This window comes from Pagrus pagrus (assembly GCF_965226575.1).
Source record: "Pagrus pagrus genome assembly, chromosome: 19".
Classification (NCBI taxonomy): Eukaryota; Metazoa; Chordata; class Actinopteri; order Spariformes; family Sparidae; genus Pagrus; species Pagrus pagrus.
In genome coordinates, this window is record NC_140203.1 from 4,695,217 (window position 1) to 4,713,481 (window position 18,265).

Here is an 18,265-nt window from a genome sequence, read left to right on the forward strand (position 1 = left end):
TTGTTGGTTTATATAATTTTAAATTGACTATATTTGGTTTAAGACTGCTGGAAAGATAAAACAAGCAATAAAACAAGTCATTTTAGACTCTGTAAGAGCTTTGGGATTATGGAAATGCATTTTTGATGTTTACACTTTTTCACCATTGTCTCTCGACAAGAGGAATTATGACTTTCTGTGACATGTTGCAGCACAGTCCGTAACCCAGTTACTGATTTTAAGCGTTTCTGCAAAATCTGTGCCGACATGGCCTTAAGGGTGCAAAGAGGCAACAAGATAGAACAATTGGATCTGAAGTTGAAAGTATGACACCGATATCATTTGAAGGGATTGAGTCATTATTTTGGTTATGTCTTACAACCTGTGAGCATGAATATGAATACGACAGTGACACAAAGTGCTGTTTAACTATGGCAGTCCATCTAAAACAGAAGAAAAATGTTAAATTACAACCAGAAAACCATGTCACAGAAACGAGATTCAGCCCGTGGCATATGTAACTCAGTCCAGGACACTAGCATCAGATCTTGTTTAAGTGCAGATGCATGATGGAGGGCAGCAACAGACGGTGTTGAAATGCATTTTTATTGTCTCTTATTCAAGAATGTGTTATGTCATGAGCCCGGTGTGGAGGGTGCCATCAGGCCGTGCAGTAGCTCCATCTGTTTCCTTTTGTCCTTGGCACGTTTGATAGTCATCTTGAATAAGCGACAGTACAGCTCCATGGCATCTGGAGTGTCATCGTTGCCAGGCACAGGGTACGTCAATAGGCTGGGGTTGCAGTTTGAGTCCACCACACCGACGGAGGGAATGTTCATCTTTGCCGCGTCTCTGATCCCCACGTGCTGCTGAAACACACTGTTGAGCGTGGAAAGGAAGACGATGAGGTCGGGTAAACGGACTCCTGGGCCGTACTGGACGTTGGCGTTGGTGAGGAGGCCGCCCTGCCAGTATCGCGTGTGGGCGTACTCCCCACAATCCATTGCAGTGCTCTCCACCAGGTGGCAAAACTGACGGCGGCGGCTGACGAACAGTATGACGCCACCGCGATACGCTATATGAGCGGTGAAGTTCAGGGCTAGCTGAAGATGCTCCACGGTCTGGTCGAGATCAATTATGTCATGGTCCAAACGGCAGCCGTAGAGGTAAGGCTCCATAAGCCTAAGACAAGAGAGTAAGAGTTTGGTTAAAAAAGCCATGAATTACCATTACAGATTACCTGCAGCCTACTGTAATCCCTAGTGTATAATATTGACTTATTGATTTATCAGCAGTCATTCACATGACAGCTCTGAACACTTTCTGTTCTGTTCTGCTTCTTAGCTGTGGTAAGCTAACATCAATGCTTAAAGCTCACGTCAATATGGACTCAACATTTCCTGCAGGTGTTTAAATGTAAAGGGATGGGCCTGTATTGCAGCATGGTTAGAGGTGTGATTATGCATTTTGAACTGTCTGATGTTAAATCATAAATAGGAAGTTACTTTTAACCACCACAGGAAGTATGATGCGTAGATTAACAGCAACATTTTGGATCGTTTTACACCAAGTGTGTACACAGCACAGTTGTCAGTAAAATCCTGTAATGTAGATTTTATTGAATATTAGAGTAACATTAACACTGTTTATATCGTCTCTGCGTGGCCAAATAATACATAGATACATGGAAGTCTGTAGTTGTTCAGTGACTTTGAGTTTTTCTAGCTTCAGTCCACTGCACCGGATCTGAGATTAAAAAATCACAAGTTTAAAGTAGGGCTGAATGGTTGCCATGACTTTTTTCTGTGGTCTGTACCAAACAAGTATGTTCGTTCATATCTAGAGAATATGATTTTTTAGGCCAGGGCATCTCTGTGGCACCAGAATTCTTCATTCACATTGGTATGTTTGGACACATTTTTCCTTCATCAAAAAAGGAGAATTTGGATATTGCACCTGGGTATATTGTGCCTTCAATAATATTTTGATTACCTTGTGCGGCCCTACTTAAAAGTGTTGACTCTCATGTGACTCTCAGTGTTTATCATGCTGATAAATCAATAACAATATGAAGACCTTCACATTAAGGTCCAAAGTTGGCCCTTCAACATCATAGTCGTTAAATTAGTTTCAAATCAATGTTCTGGAGGACGGAGCCAAAACAAGAACAAGATCCATATAATGAATAAATGTATTGTTCAATTCAATTTTCATAATAATGACATTAATAATTCTCAATTATGAAGGATTTGCTGTCTTCTCCTGCGATAATGACCTGAAAAATGAATTACTGACATCAGAGTGGGCTTCACAAAATGTAGTCTTTTAGTATTTGCTGACAAAAACAATAACTGGCCAACTGAGAAAGTAGCAGATTACTTGTTAATTAGTGCTAATTATTTAGTCTAAGTAAGTTGTACATTAAGAGCATGTGACTGACTAAACCATTCCCACCACCTCCATCTCACTACTGAGTGGAAACACCCCTGAGAGATGTCTGAACAACATTAATGGAACAAGCTGATGAGTTGTGGTAAGTCACACCAACCTGTGCCTGCAACCTTTCTTATGTCCAAGATGAACTCTGGCGTCGAACAGTTCTTTCATCGAGATGAGCTCTGACACACGGAAAAAGTCCGGCTTCTCAAGTGGCAGGTTCATTATTTTATCTGTGCGGAGGAGAAACGACATTGCTCAGAGTCTGGAGGAAAACAGCAACCCCGAGGTCTCCTACACACTCCTGTTGTAGTTAGCTAGCTAGCTAGCTCACCTGTACTGTCGTCAATCTGAAGTGGAGGTGGTTTGACGGACGCTGCGGTGGTATAGTGATGTCCACCACCGGAGTATCCGACCGTCACAGCCCGTGACGGTCGCAGCCCCAGAAGACCTAAATATAAAACACACATGAGGTTTAAAACATCAGACTTTAGCGAACTCGTAACAAGCGAGTACAGCTAGCTGACGCTGCCTAGCTAACGGTTAGCTACTGCCGTTAGCTGTAAATACATCGCGTATTTGCCAGTTAGGGTTACAAATATAAGATAAAACAATGCCACAACTGTTCTACACACTTTAAAAAATGAGTGACAAACACTTAACGTTGCGAGAAATAGAAATAGTTCTGTGCAGATACCTTTCATCAGTGTCCGGGCGGCCATGCTTGCTAGAGTCCCTCGGAAGGTCAGCCAACTGCGCATGCGCGCTTGTAGTTCATGGAATGCTGTTAAGCTCTTTGAATAATAGACTACAATACCCATGGTGCCAAACATTTTGCTCTCAACTTTATTGAAAACAAACAAAACCAGTGACATTTCCACACTCATGTGATCTAGCTGGTTAGGAACATAACCCAACGTTGATCTTATGAAGTAACTCCTGATATAGAAAAATCAAATAAAGATGATTCTGACAAAATAATTGATTTTGTCTATCTGGATAACCAAGTATGACTTGCAACTAAGCAAAAATTTAACATCAGCAAACTCAAATTATTCAGTATGAACATGGAAAAACTCAATAGGAGAGTGTAGTAAAGATTATTTGCAGAATACTGATATAATTCCCAGGGTTCAGGAGACATTTTGGTCCAAAATTGTAAAAATGAAATGCCCTTAATAAGTCTAAGTAAACAAAAAGTGACTCCTACTCTTTTTCAAATACCAACTAAAAAAATTATATCAAAAAGATTAAAAAAAGATTGCCAATAGCCAAACAGAACATCTTAGATGACCAAAAATACTCCATGAAGTGCAAACGAATCATTCAACAACCTTCGTACTGCAACATCAAACATAATCTACATGCAAGTTTCAAATGCAAAATGAAGTTTTGTCCTGCTGTGCTGTGGGTGCTTCATTTCTCCTGAAAAAGAGCAAAATGGTCAACAGGTTTTTATTCAGCTGTAATCACTCACTGTTGAGACCACACCATTTGTGTCCAATCACATACCTGTGGACTGGAATGAACTGAAGCTTTCTTTTGACACGTCGCACAGCCTTGTTCTGCACGGGGACGCTACTGAGAGACGGTACCCCCTGCAAACATTGTTCAATACATATTTCACTCTCTCTGCACCTCGACAACTTTTAACAAACAGTTTGAAGCAGAGAGTGAAGCAAAACCTGCACCTCAAACTGTATTTCTACATAATTGTACCTTTTTGCATTTATCATCCAGGTACCTCCTGCTGAACATCCTGCCTCTCTCCTCTGTGGTAAGAGCTATGCAAGGTCTGACGGTGATGCCAGGGTCAATGGCACTGGACAAAGACCTGGGCAACAGAGAGCAGCATACACATTATAGCAATTCCCAGTAAAAGTTAAGTAATAACTTAACGCTCTAATAATTCATCCCAAAGTCCATCTTAAAGTTGGCATACATGTAAATCAAAACGGTAGGTGTTCCATCAACCGTTTCAAAGCAAATTATTATACATTAATGAGGGAGACACACTGTTGCTCTGATTCCACTCTTTATTACACAGATGCACTTAAAAGACACGGCAAAAATTTGTTTTGTTTTTTTCGGAAAGAGTAAAAGAAAAAAGAAACACTTCTTACAAAATATTTACAAACCTGGCGATGCACAGCATGTTCAGTCAATTTTTTATTTTTTTTGATAAACAAAAATAAATAGCCTTTTTCACATATGAAAATTCAAGAAAAAAAACTTTAACATGACAAAGAAATAAAACACACTTAATATCAAGTTTAGCAAGACAGAGAGGAATAATAATGTGGCTTGTGTGGAATCTGGAACAACGCTCGAGTCGTAGGTAATAAGTCCAAGACTGTTATAGTGGCTTTCATCAATGTATCTATGAATTTAAACAACAGAATGAACCGAGGGCACTGCGTCTGAAAAACAAATGTTGTTGAGAGGAAGTGCAATATCTCCATTGTAGTTGAGAAAGGATGAAGAGTCGTTCCTGTAACTAGTCTGGTTCTAAAAATTGCTCTAAAAAAAGATGCCTATTAAGGGTCAAGGGTATGAAAGCGTACCCTCGCCTTTTCTCCTTTATGTGCAAAAGTTAGAAAGGCTATGCTCGAATCTGTGGCTGACATGAGAGGGTCATTTTCTGGAATTATAAATCATTACAAGCGCACAGATTTAGAGCTTCGGCAGCGGGAGGTAATGACATGGACGAGGTGAGGGAGGGAAGGATAGGGTGAGGGAGAAAGTAATGTTCGACATGTTCGACAAGTGGAGCTGACGACTCTTATAACTCTTCTTTGCTCGACTCGAGTGGGAAGGTACAATGAAACAGTGAAAAATACAGCAAATGGTTGACATAGTAGAATTTGGGTCAGTTAAGTAATGGTAAACTGCTAGATCTTATAACATGGCATCTTATTGGTTTCTTTTTATTCTCAAATTTTAAAAATAAGCACAGAATTTGGATGGATTTTGATATATTTAAAAGTCACGTGCATGAGATTTTCCCATTAAGGAAAATTCAGTGATTAGCTACTCACCCTCATGCATCCTCATGGAAAGTCAGGTTAAGCTTCACAGCTAAACAAGCATTGCAACAGTCTCCTAAACAACTGAAGTAGATGGGGACTTGTTTAAAAATGGCTCTACACAGCTCGAACGGCATAATACAAGGCTCTGTAAGCCCCAAGATTTAAAAGTTTTTTGGAAAGACATTAGTTACACCTTTGATGTGCAATAAAGCCCGTACATCCACTTCAGACAAGGTGTGTGCTAACACTTTTAGCTTAGCGGCTACATTGAAGATTTCTGCTTAAAAAGGGCGTCTATTCAAATCCATTAGGGATTGCAGGGCTTCTGGAGACTTGAGATTACGCCTGATGAGCTATATGGATTCAATTTATGTTGTTTCAAAATGTCTAAAAACAACCTGGAAAAAAACCAAGTCCCCATCCCTCAGTTGTTTAGGAGAATGCTGCAATGCTGTTGTACTGTGATCTTCAGAAATGCCCCCCATCAGCATGATGGTGAGTAGATAATGACTGAATTTTCCTTTAAGGGCTGCTACTGATGCTTACTTTCATTAAAGATCAATCAGTTAATCATGAACACAATTAGCTGATTAATCATCACTCTATGAGGAGTAAACAAATGTGAAAAATGGTCATCAGGAATTCTCAGAGCTCACAGCGTACATCTTATTTAACAATCACATCATATTTAACAAAGAACAGCTGCAAATCTTCCCATTCATGAAGCAGGAACCAGTAGAAGTTTGGCATTTTTGCTAGAAAAGGTACTATGACAAACTGATTATCAAAATAGCTGCTGTTTAATTGCTGTAAAAAAAATGAGGTGTAAACTGATCAATGATTTAAGCTCTGCTGGTGTTTTCATGCACAAGACTCTTTTCTGGTCCGCTCACCACTCCAGCGATGCTACCAAGCTGCATAACATGTTTCATTATGAGTTTTTGTACAGCAGAACGTGAAACAATGTATATTTTGTCTACTGGCTTTACTTAAGATGCCCTAATTGAAGGCAGTGATGGACACACGTTACAATAACATCAACAATAATGACTTTTTAACTTTTGCACATAAAGGGTCTTTGACTTTTTAAAGTAAACCTACAAACCACAGGAAAACTGTAAGATTATGTAATAACAGCATATATGTTTCTGATTAGCATTGCTTATTTGTGTTGTCCCACTGGTACATTAAAAAGATACAACCAAATTTTAAGCATTTGGACTTAACCTTAAATCTTTATTAAGTCGTGTTGGATGGTAGTTTTTTCTTCTTTTTACATAAAATGTGGAAGATATTTAGGACGATTTCGTTTTCTGCAGGAGAGTTTTTAGCGTATGCAGTCTGCCTCGTGTCACTGTATTGCTTTTCAAAGGTTTGATGATATGAATTAACCTCAGAGCACAAAATAAAGTTTTCATGATGGTGCCATTGTGTTACATATAGTCGTATAAATCTACAAACACATAAAAAAATGTTTTTTCTTTTCTTTTATTAACAAACATTCCCTTAGAGCCTATAAATGAATGAGTTTTGATCATAGCCTACATGATATTTATGAGCAGGGCACAATCAAGAAATGAACTCACGCAATGCTATGGGACATAGTGACCAAAGGAAAATACTTACAATGTGGAAAAGCCCTGCTTCTTCTCTGGATTTCTCCTGTTTCCTGACTCACAATCTGTCTCATCTATAAATTCTTCCTCTGTTCTCTCTAGATGTACTTCTTTATCATCTATCTTCATGCTCTCGCCTTCTCTTTTCCTCTCTTTCTGCAAGTCCACTCTCTCCTTTCCCTCGCTCCTTTCCCTGCTTCGAACCTGGACATGGTTGGTCCTATTAGATTCCAGCTCGACAAAAACACTCTTGTCCTTAGGTATATGCACCATACTCTCTGTCTCTCCTTCAATAGGGCACTGGGACCTGTGGCCAGGCATAAGGCTCCTTGCAAAGGACATCCTTGGATGCTGCCTGGCAGTAGATAAAAGATTAAAACCAGGGGATTTGAATGTGGTATTTACAGTTGTCTCTGCAGAGCAGGGGAAAGGTGCTCTGCTGGTCCTTGCTGAGGACCAAACAGTGACTGGAGTCTGTGATTTGGGTGTGATGACCCCGGTTTGAAACGGCGGGGTTGCTGATGCAGTCTCGTTGATTTTAGAAGTGATATGGAATGGAGTCCGATTGAGAGTCCTGGTGTCAGTGGGGAGTCCCAGGCTCTGGCGCCACTTGATTGACTCCGAGCGGGAATGAGCAACGCTGGGATTCAAAACTGGCCGAACTCTCTCCAGCTGTGGGGTGACATCCTGAACTTCGCTTTTCACAACGCCGGGCCTTCGTTGCTCGCACCTGGCAGCACCGGCCCCGTCTGCTGGCTCAAAAAAACTGGAACTGCAGGACTGGACTGGGGTCAGGCGTGATTGTGCACCGACAGTGGAGATCTCTGGTGGCGTTGGAAGGGACAGTTTACTCAGAGGAGATTGTCCAGAGAGAGGACTGATGCTTTTTATTGGAATTTCAGCCAGCTGATTTTCCTGTTTAATGTCTTTATTTTGAGGTGGGGTACAACCAACGCCAATGCTGTTCATCGATACGTGTCCATCTTTTCCTTTCTCTGCAGTGGAAACTTTTGCCTTTTCAGCCAAAAACTTTCGAATCTCTTGCTCAATGCTGTCATCGCTGTCTACAGAACTGCTATCTTCCCTTATCTGAAGGGCAGTCTGAGTATTGTGCAGCACCGCTGCGTCTTGACACTCGGTTCCTTTCAACTTCTCTGGATCACCTTCATGCATACTGTGCTCATCACTCCTACTGGTTTGCTTTTGTTGTGAAATGCTTATTTTACTGAACCCACACTTGTCTTTCATGTCATCCTTACTCTTTTGTACCTTTCTCAAAGCACTGCGCTTGCAAATAGGATTAGGTTTGAACTTTTTGGCTTGTAAAGCATTTCCCAGCAGTGATTCTTCATCCTTGAGGCACTTCCTTGATTTCCGTTTTATGTCTCTCGTTTTTTTCTTTGACTTCTTTTTTGTCTTGAGCAAGTCTTTTATAGCCGTGTCAAGGTCTTCATCACTGTCAAGCGAACTGCTTTTGTCTCCACTTTGCTCTGTCTTGTGTAATCCAGCTATCGGGTGCACTCGGCTTCCCTGGGGAAACACCAATGGGCTTGATTCCTTTCCTTGCTCAGGTGGAGGTTTAGGGACTGTTCCTTCAACATTGTGATCCGTCCCTGACATGTTGGAAATGCTACAGTTTTCCTCTCTCTGTTTTCTTCTCTGTGTCAAAGACAATCTGTGAGCTTTCTTCGGGGTCGCAACTTGTTTCGTTTTCACGTCCTCTGGGTCATTTACACTGTGAGGCTCCGGCGTCGTAGCAGAGCTGGGTGACTGTTTGTGCATTTGGGCCTTCTGTTCAAGAAATTTCCTGATTTCTAGCTCAATCCCATCTTCACTATCAATGGAGCTGCCGTCACTTTCTTCATCTGGGCAGCTGTTCGGAAGGGAAGGCTGCAAGGAAGAGTCGGTGGGGGCACAACTGCTGAGGCCGACGCTGTGATGGAAGGGCCCAGGCATTACAGTTTTTGAAATGTCCAGTATTGCCTCAGCACACATGAGCTCCGCTGTTGTATTAACCTTCGGCAAGGCAGGTGTAGGTTGCTCCTTAAAACTCTCCACTTTAAACAAAAGCAATCCATTTCCTTTACTCTTCGGACTGTCTGAAAGAGCACTCTTGGGTATGAAAACAGATGAAGGAGGAGGTTGAACAGATTTAACTTCTTTCTCTGTTCTGGTCTTTTTCTTCCTCGGTTTGTGTTTCTTCATATTTTCCGTGCTCGTGCTGCCAACAGTGTGTATTAATGACTTACTAAAGGTTTTTTGCTTATGCAAGAATGGTTTCGGGACAGTCCTCTCTTTTAGCTGCTCAAGCTGGTAGCAGCGAATAGCTTCCTCAATCCCATCATCGCTAGTGGAGTCAGACTCCTCTTTGAATGCATGCGGATGAAAAGCTTCCCTTTTATTCTGCTGCTCCTTTTTCTCTAACTGGTATCTTTGAATGGCCTCCTCGATGCCGTCATCGCTACTGGAATCATTGGAGTCTTCCTCCATCTTGACAGTGACGGGGCTTTTTACTTTGTTGAAGAGGCTGATTGGTTTAGCGGGGCTCTTTGTCTGCTCTTTGGGCAAGACTAAACTTTTAGTCATTGTACCTTTATCTAAAACAGATTTCTTTGTGTTGTCATTTAGACAGGCCTTGTTTTTGATGTACTTTTTTAGAGGTACAACAGCCGGTGTTGTGGCAATCTCAGCTTTGACACTTTTTGGAAACTGGTTACTGGCAGTCAGACATGTATTGCTGTCAGAGTTCTGTTTGGAAACCTCGGGAACAGGTAGGTTTTTCCTGGGAATTTTGGATGATTGGAGAAAGGTGAAGCACGGGTCCGCCTTGCGTTTGTGATCATCCTTTTCCTTCAGGTATTCCAGTATCGCCTCCTCAATTCCTCTGTCCACAGAATCATCGCTGTCAGAGTCACTGCTCTCGTGATTGACTGGGGAGGAAACGTCTGCCTGTTGGGTTTCAGTGGGACCTTTAGTTTTGGATTTGGCCCCCATATAAGAACCCATTGCAGCCTTGCAGACCTGAGGATGACCTTCCTGTCCTGACAGCACATTTGCCTCGATCTCGTCGCCCATCTCGAGTGAGGACTGGGTACTCCTAAGGCTCTCTATGATCATCTGGACCTTGTCTGAGATAGGTGTGCCTCTGGTGGACAACTCGGTGTCAGAGTCATTGAAGCAGATTGGAAGGCTATAGCCTCCAGGTGGGCCACATGTTCTCCATTCTGTTTGCGTCGCTGCGACAGGAGGTACATTCATCAAGTACATTCTAGTGAAGTAAGGTGAGGTCCTCGACCATTGGAGAGCAGCTGCCTCCGATCACAATCACATTGTTCAATCTGAGGAGAAAACAGAAAGAGAGAAACAGTGTCAGGAAAGTCAAACTTACAATTTTGCAATTGTGTACAGATATCTTGAATTGACAATTTATTTGAGGGACATTTGGCAGACATCCTAAGTTCTGACTACAACTATTGACAACTACAAACACACTTTTATACAAACTAAATGACAATCAGGATCAAGGAGATTATATTTCCCCTCAATGTACATAAATATGTTCGTCTTCCAGTAAATCTCTGACTCTCCTTCACTCACCCTACAGTCTATCAGGATCAATACGGACAGATACTTGCGATCAGAATACAAATCTTTACACATATCATACTGGAGACTAAGGCATCGTCAGTGCTCTGCCACCATCCTGTGGAGGAGCTCCATGTGACCACATTAGTACTTATGCAGGCTGTGTGTCATTATGTAAAATGAATTGGTGTTGCATGGAGAGTTTCTTTTCATCTCAGGGGCGCAGGAGTTATTGCTTATTTATGGAGAAATTTGTGAATTTCTGCGAGGCTTGAGATGACTGTGTGTGCTGTATGTCTGAAGCTTCTTTACACTAAAGAGCCTGCTGGTGGCTGGCTGGCTTTTGTCAGTTTCCTCGCCCAGTTTTGGTGCCATTTACCATAAAAAGAAAAAAAAAAAAAAATCCTACATACTTGCTAAGTCAGCAATTGTAAGTCAAATTTCTCAGTTATGCACCAAAACTGCACTAGACCGCAACTCTGCAAAACAAAAAGTGAAAGGAGGCGGAGATGTTGGAAGGCAGTGTTAAAGTACAGTCCATCACGATGAGCGGAAGAATGTGCTTTTATTATGGTTCTGACAAATTGTGACAAATAACCTCTGGTCTTTCAGCTACAGCCAAACCTTTTGGAGCATGCCAAGAGACACAGAGCCAGGTTAACCTGCCAGGGCTAAAATAATTTGCGGGATCCTGTTCTTTTTCTTGCTTTGAGTTGATTTTCAGTGCATTTATTTCCTTTTAATTACGCACTGGGTCAGTTAAATGGCAACAGAAATATTAAAAAGTATTAAAAATGTGGATTTTGACACTCCTCTGCAGAAGAAGACTTTAGATTAGGTAAAAGGGCAGGTGTCACCTTATTATTTAATATGGTGCATATTACAAAACAAGTAATTCCCACACGGTGAACCTGGGGCTTTTAGGGCCCCTGAGAGTTTGGGGCCCTTGGGCAGTTGTCCAATTTGCCGAGTTAGTAATCCAGCCTTGGGGCTGCCCTGAAGCTGTGATTGAGTGTGAAATGCATTTTATTCCAGCACAAATACCGAGAAATAAAAGAATATTCCACTCCATCCTGGCATGAAATGACATTGCACAGACTATTGTCAGTTTATTTTTTGACATGTTTGTTGTTGACCTCTTTTATGATACGATTGCAAGGCTCAAGATGAAGCATAAGCAAACTCTTCTTGTACAATTAACGTCTTCTAATCTTTCAGGGACTGAGCTACGCTTTCGAACATAGTTCATGCTCAGTTCAATTTCCAAATCAAGGTGTAAGACACCTGTCATCTCGGTACATATTTTAACACATGCTCTACTTAACTTTTAATTAGCTAAATAAAGTATTTTTCCCCCTAGGAGCCCGTGGAACCAACTACAATTCCTGTACAGGTCCCCAGACCCCATGGCACTTATTTGAGATCAACATATTTTAATTAACTGACCCTGACAGGTTTCAAAGCAAACACTGTGTCCACAAATTAGTAAATCACACCCTTAGAATTGTTAATTATTAATGGCAAGGTATTGTAGGAGCAGGAACTCAAGCTAAAGCTGTTGTTGATAGTCCCCACAGCGTCAGTGGTAACCTGGCAACTGATTTGCCCTCTAATTACTGTACCAATTACCTCAAATTAACAGTGTTAAATTATCATGTTTATCCAACTGGTTCATGTCCCCTGACACTGTTTGTGTCATTCAGTTTTAATGCTATCTTCAATATGGTGGAAACTATCCTTGACAGACAGCTTTGACTGTGCACACATTCAGTAATCCAACACAGAATAAAAACTAAAAGCTGTCACGACACAGTTCAGACACTGGTGGGAAAAGTGTTCAGATCTTTTATGTAATTGGAGCTGCAATAACAGAGTTTAATATTCTATCACAAGCCCTGCTCTGAAGTCTTTACTAAAGTAAAAGTACATAGTAGTATAAGCAAAATGATCTTATGTTATTATGGATGTATGATTTGGCCTTTTTCAGCTGTTAACATTTATTACTACAATCTCATGGCCAGTATTCATGAGATAACCAATAATTTCAGATGTCTGCATTCTTAAAAGAAGTTCCTAATCTGTAGTTTATGGATATCTGAGGGTAAGAAAAGCTTTTCCATATATAAGATTTGATGCTGGGCTCTTCTTCTTCTTCTCCTTCTTCTCTGTGTTTATTGGTGGATCACAAACTAACTTTCAAGGTGCAAACAGCCACCTACTGTACTTTGTAAATGCAACACTTGTGAAGTCAATAAAAGCAGTTTGGCTTGATATTAGGGGTCGACTGTTACGGCTTTTTTTGAGCTGATACCAATTATTAGAAATCAAGGAGACTGAAAACTGATATTTGGGACCGATATGCATTTGCAGAAAAATGAAACTCTTTGTGTCAAAATTTCGAACAACCAGTGACGAAATAAACGTACAGTTTACTCAAGTACTGTTCTTAAGTACAATTTTGAGGTACTTCACTTGAGTATTTCCATTTTCTGCTACTTTATACTTCCTCTCCACTACATTTATACACATATACACACATATTATATATTTATAACACTATATTTGGTTACATGAAAGACTACTTTATTGTTTATAGGCTATTAACTGTGACATGTTACCAATCAGCTATTGCTGTGGGCAGATATTGTGTGAGAGGATGTTGCATCAGAGCCAAAGTAGCACATTTTAAAATTTGTTTGTTTTATCAGCAATCTGACAGAAAAAATGCCAGATGTGATAATTGGAAAATGCTGAATACGAGTCCCGATAATCAGCCAGGTCGACCCGTACCTGGCTAGAGTTTCACCAATACCAATAAATAGCCATTAGTAGAAACTTCCCAATATTGGGCATTCATTCATTGATCTGATGTATATTGTGCATCCCTATAAATGCACAAAATCAAAAGTGGGCCTACTCCTTACGTCTCCTGTCTGTCATATTATTACATATTACTGGATTGTTATTACAGATGCATCAACGTGTAAACTTTGTATGTTGTAACTAATCTGAACAGCTCACTTTTTAGGAAAACAATACACGACATGTCATCTGATCATAGACTTAAGAGCTTTAAACTGGAAATACTTGAAGTACAAGTATCTTAAACTGTACTTCTGGCACTTTACCAAATGTAGTGTGTTACTTTCAGCCACTGGGGTCAATACATCTGGCCTAATAGATGGCTAGTTCTGCCTTTAAAGCTGTTTTTGACATCAGTTAAACATATTTTTTTCTTTTACAAGACTGCACTTGTTAATCCTGGCACCTGCCAGATATTGGCACCTGATCCCATGATGATTATGAGGCTGTCCTGTGAGTAACATCCCGTACAAAGCCCCCTCCATGAGCCAGCATGCTCTCGGACATTAACCCCAGCCGAGGGAGTCGCTATGCGGGGAGTCTTTACTTACCCACCCCTTAAATGTAAATCCTCCAGCTCGGTATGCAGCCTGCAGGGGGGATGAGCAACCCCCGACTAACAGCCTGACACCACCACCACCACCACCACCACACTCAACTCTGGACGTTTCTTTGCTCACTGATTACACCCTACAAAAACCTGGCAGCAAAGTGCGAATAAACTACAGGAAACCACCAAAGACGCCCCGCAAGAAAACACCCGCCGCGGAGCTCCGTACATCGAGCTAAAAGCCGTAGCACGCCGCGGTCCTACGCCAACTTTTGTTTGACAAATCATGTGTTGTACGGAGAAAGTTTGACCAGTCGTGCCAAAGATGTGGTGGTTCGCATTTCTCTGCATTACATAACCAAACGTGTTGTGTTATTTCCCCCCCCCTCCCAGACCCCCTTTTCCTGGTTTGCAACGGAGCGAAAAAAAAAAAACCCCGGCTGTCCCCGTGAGCCTCTAGCGGCGCGGACTGCACCGATGCCCGGCGTGCAGCGATAGGAGACTCCGCAGAGGCAACCATGTTTCTTGGTACCGGCCACGGTTTGTCAAAACCCACCGTACTCGGTCGATAACACGGCTGAACGTCAAGGAATACCACTCACTGCTCGTATACGAAACACTACGGTTAAAAATCCCGGGATACATCGGAGAAATGGGGCGAAACGGCGGAGGGATAACCGTTACTGGCCGCCGACTTGAAAAGGCACAGGCGGGCCTCCCGGCTGCTGCAGCCCCGGCATTTTCTCCGGCAAAGAAAGCCTTTGTATTGAGCCACAGCTCGCCCTCCTAGCCTCGGCTATTTTTCCCCCTCTCTCACACAGCTAGCTAACATCCAACCACACACACGGTCCACAAGTTGAACTCACCTGACACAAAGCGACCGTTACACGGGAGTGTGTTCATCGCTGCGTTGATTTTAAACACAAAAAAAAAAGGGAAAAAAAGAGAGAGATTTTTGTAGGAGACCGTCGTGGAGATGTTTCAGCGTCCGTCACCAGCCCGCACACACTCACACACACACACACACAGAGAGACACACACACCGCCTGAAGCTCTCCCTGCCCGTCGAGTCCCCCCTCCGCTCCGACTACCGGGCGGACGAGCTTCCTTAAAGCCCGGAGTCCAGCCGAGCATGGGTCCCTTTTTCAAATCCCGGAAAACATCCACGTTTACACCAAAAAAAAAAAAAAAAACACCTCTTGTTATTTTATTGCAAAACGTCTATTTTTGATTAGCTAATTTTGCATTATTAAAAATAAAACTGTTTTTTTCCTGGACTAATTTTAATGCGCAGTAACAATTAAAATACTTTTTATTTTTTATTTTTTTAATAGTATCCCAGAGGACGTAGCGACACTTTAACTATCACAAAGTTTTATCTCCCATAGGGCAGAGTAATCTGATTACTGAGACAACTCCCAGTGTGCTTCACACTGATATCTTTTTTATGTTGGGAGTAAAAATCCTGCATGTTATTCTGATAAAAATACTGTTTTTTTCTGTTATATCTGTATTTAATCAATTTCAAAAACTTGCTATATTGAGAAAAAAATACCCACAGCCACAGATGAGATACAGAACAACAAAATCACAATTTACAAGTTGCATTGACACAATATATGGTACAGATTATATAATATATGTAAAGTGTGTTGATCCAGGAGGATGACTGAGCAGACCGAGCCACACGACCTCCTCTCCACCGTGGTGACAGAGGAGAGCTACGAGCAATTACACTTGTTAAATACACCAAATGTGCCTAATCAACTCACTTTTTATTTGATTCCAGACAATGAAGTCATTAAAATACCATGCAGGAGCCAGGAAACTTGATTACTTTTGCATTCACGTCGTATTCTCAGTAAGGGTTCACTAGGGGTGTAAAATCGCAAGTTTCATCACGGTACAATATTATATCGATTCTTTTGATGGCGATACGATATTTGCCGATATCAATTATTATCTATTCTTTTTAATAAAAAGAAAGCACTGTTTATAAAGGAGCTGCGCATGGACGAAGACGGTGACACAGACATGAAACAGGAATTTCAGACTAAGGCGGCGATATGAATCGATGCTATTGGATTGTTGATCACCGGATCGATATCGATCCGGATCAATGTATCGTTACACCCCTAGAGTTCACCCCCTGTGTCTTAAACTTAATGGATATCTACAAAAGCAGATTGAAGTCATGTACTTGTCACTGCAGTAAATACATGATTAAAAGTTTTGTAGTCGGTCAGGTTGGTAGATTAACCTTTTACTATAATGTTAAATAACGGTCTATGTTAATATATGTGACCGGCACATTAAAGCTACAATATGTAAGCGTTTTACTCCAAAACATTCAAAAATTAACTACAATTATCAGCAGGATGTGAAGGAAAAAACAGTTAGATTATGTCTATTTATAGAGTGGTGTAGCGATGACGTAGTCTTGGAGGCTAACCCGATAGCATCGTCCTGGTTCCCTCGACAAAAAGTAAATAAATATCGCTGAAAATGATCTCTGTGGCAAACACAAGTTTATGACAGTTACACGTTTTATTCAGCAAGATAATCTTCACAGATGAACAACACTTTTGTGAATTCTCAAAACCTAAATCACTAGAAGTAAAAAGCTAATGTTAGGCTATAAACAGACGACACTGCGGTCGCATGACTTAAACGTCACCACCATTTAGCGTCTTACTACACAATTACTATACAAGTTTTCTGTAAATTGATAAATCTACAAGTTGTAAAGTCAGAGTTAGAATAGTTTGTAAGTAAAGTCGGACTAGTGAGTAGATGAGTCCCCGTGTTCGCTGTGATGACGTTTAATGTCCACGACAACTTCTGTAGTCTTATTTAGTCACTTGTTAGCAACTGCTGTTTTTAAGACATGTAAGTGCTTTATAATAAAATTGTGGGACATTTAATGATGGATTTTATGTCGTAGAACAAAACGTGTAAATATCCACACACCTTATTTCAGGCATTTAATCACAGACTTTCAGACGAGGGAACCGGACGTGCAAAAATGCTAACTGATTCCCAGGTTTCAGGACTACCAACTACTCCACTCAATTTTGGTGAAGCGACATCTACTGAAGTTAGCATGCTAACCAGCTAGCCCTGGCCCGACTTGTGTTTTAACATGACTTTGTACCTCAAGAGTCAATAGTCCAATAGTACAGTTTAGGCCTGAACTTGCTGGGTCTTATCTCTGGATTCTGGTCAGAGCATCTGTGAGTGAATCCATTTTGTACTCACTGTCGTCAAACTGGCCTCCTTGATGTCGGAGGGTGTGTTTGATCCAAGTCTGGCTGTTTTCCACTGGGAGGCTGCTGAGCCTGCTTCCTTTACCTGCTCGCTCGGTTCCGGTTCTGGTGTCCGTTCCATCCATGGATCGATTAAGAGCAACCCGGATACAGTGTTGGAGACAGGGTCCCATTCACTGCAGTTACAGTTAGCAGCAGTTAGCGGTTCTCTGGCGATACGCTGCCCCCTGTTTGTTTGGAGAATTAATTTCACAGGTGGCAAATTCTTACATATTGAACCTTTAAGTCAATGCAACACTTTTTTGGTTGGTTGTTATGGAGGTTAGGCACCTTATTGCAAAGAGGTGTTTTTGGCAGATTGTGTACTGTTGAAAATATCAACACTGTGGGAAAATAAGATGCTAATGTAGCATGAGTGATCCTGCAGATCCAAAACAAATTGCTTTTATCTATACCAGGATTTAAAACCTTCACTTCACTTGGCATTTAAAAAGTCTCTAGTGATGCACTGTTTTCTTTTACACTGTACAAAATGGCTCTTGAGCTAAAAGATAATACCTCTAGTCGGTTGTGACATTACCTGTTCGCACAAATGTAATGTGAATCTCAGTGGATACACAGTGAATCCAAATTTTATTGCTTCCCCCTTAAAGTTCCCAAACTGTCACAAGTTTAGGATTCATAGTTTTTTCTTGAGAGACAACTCATCTTGCATCCGACACACTGGATCATTGACTGAACTCTCCTCTCACTGTCTTTTCTGTCCCATTAACCCTGAATGCGATTAATGGACGCTCATCTTGTTTTATAGTCTTGAGTTATGTTCAGTGTCTTGGCTCGTGAAGAAAGAATATTCTAGTCAAGGAGATATTTGTAACACCGAACAGGACCAGCACATCGAGCCAATAGTCTTTGATCATGTTCCTGTTCATTCAGTTCACA

General features: G+C 41.3%; 2 protein-coding genes across 2 annotated transcripts; both read right to left on the minus strand.

The window, feature by feature from the left end:
* Positions 1-317: 317 nt before the first annotated feature.
* On the minus strand, positions 318-3,221 carry mrps2 (mitochondrial ribosomal protein S2). Its single transcript, XM_084382432.1, has 4 exons — positions 3,113-3,221; positions 2,750-2,866; positions 2,528-2,648; positions 318-1,161 (listed from the first exon to the last, which is right to left on the minus strand). Exons 1-4 carry the CDS (start codon positions 3,174-3,176, stop codon positions 615-617), a joined length of 849 nt encoding a protein of 282 aa, XP_084238558.1. The 5' UTR covers positions 3,177-3,221; the 3' UTR covers positions 318-614.
* Positions 3,222-4,437: 1,216 nt separating this feature from the next.
* On the minus strand, positions 4,438-15,196 carry ppp1r26 (protein phosphatase 1, regulatory subunit 26). The gene is made up of 2 exons (XM_084382430.1): positions 14,924-15,196; positions 4,438-10,398 (listed from the first exon to the last, which is right to left on the minus strand). The coding sequence occupies exon 2, from the start codon at positions 10,325-10,327 to the stop codon at positions 7,067-7,069; it is 3,261 nt and encodes a 1,086-aa protein (XP_084238556.1). The 5' UTR covers positions 10,328-10,398; positions 14,924-15,196; the 3' UTR covers positions 4,438-7,066.
* Between the last annotated feature and the right edge of the window lie 3,069 nt (positions 15,197-18,265).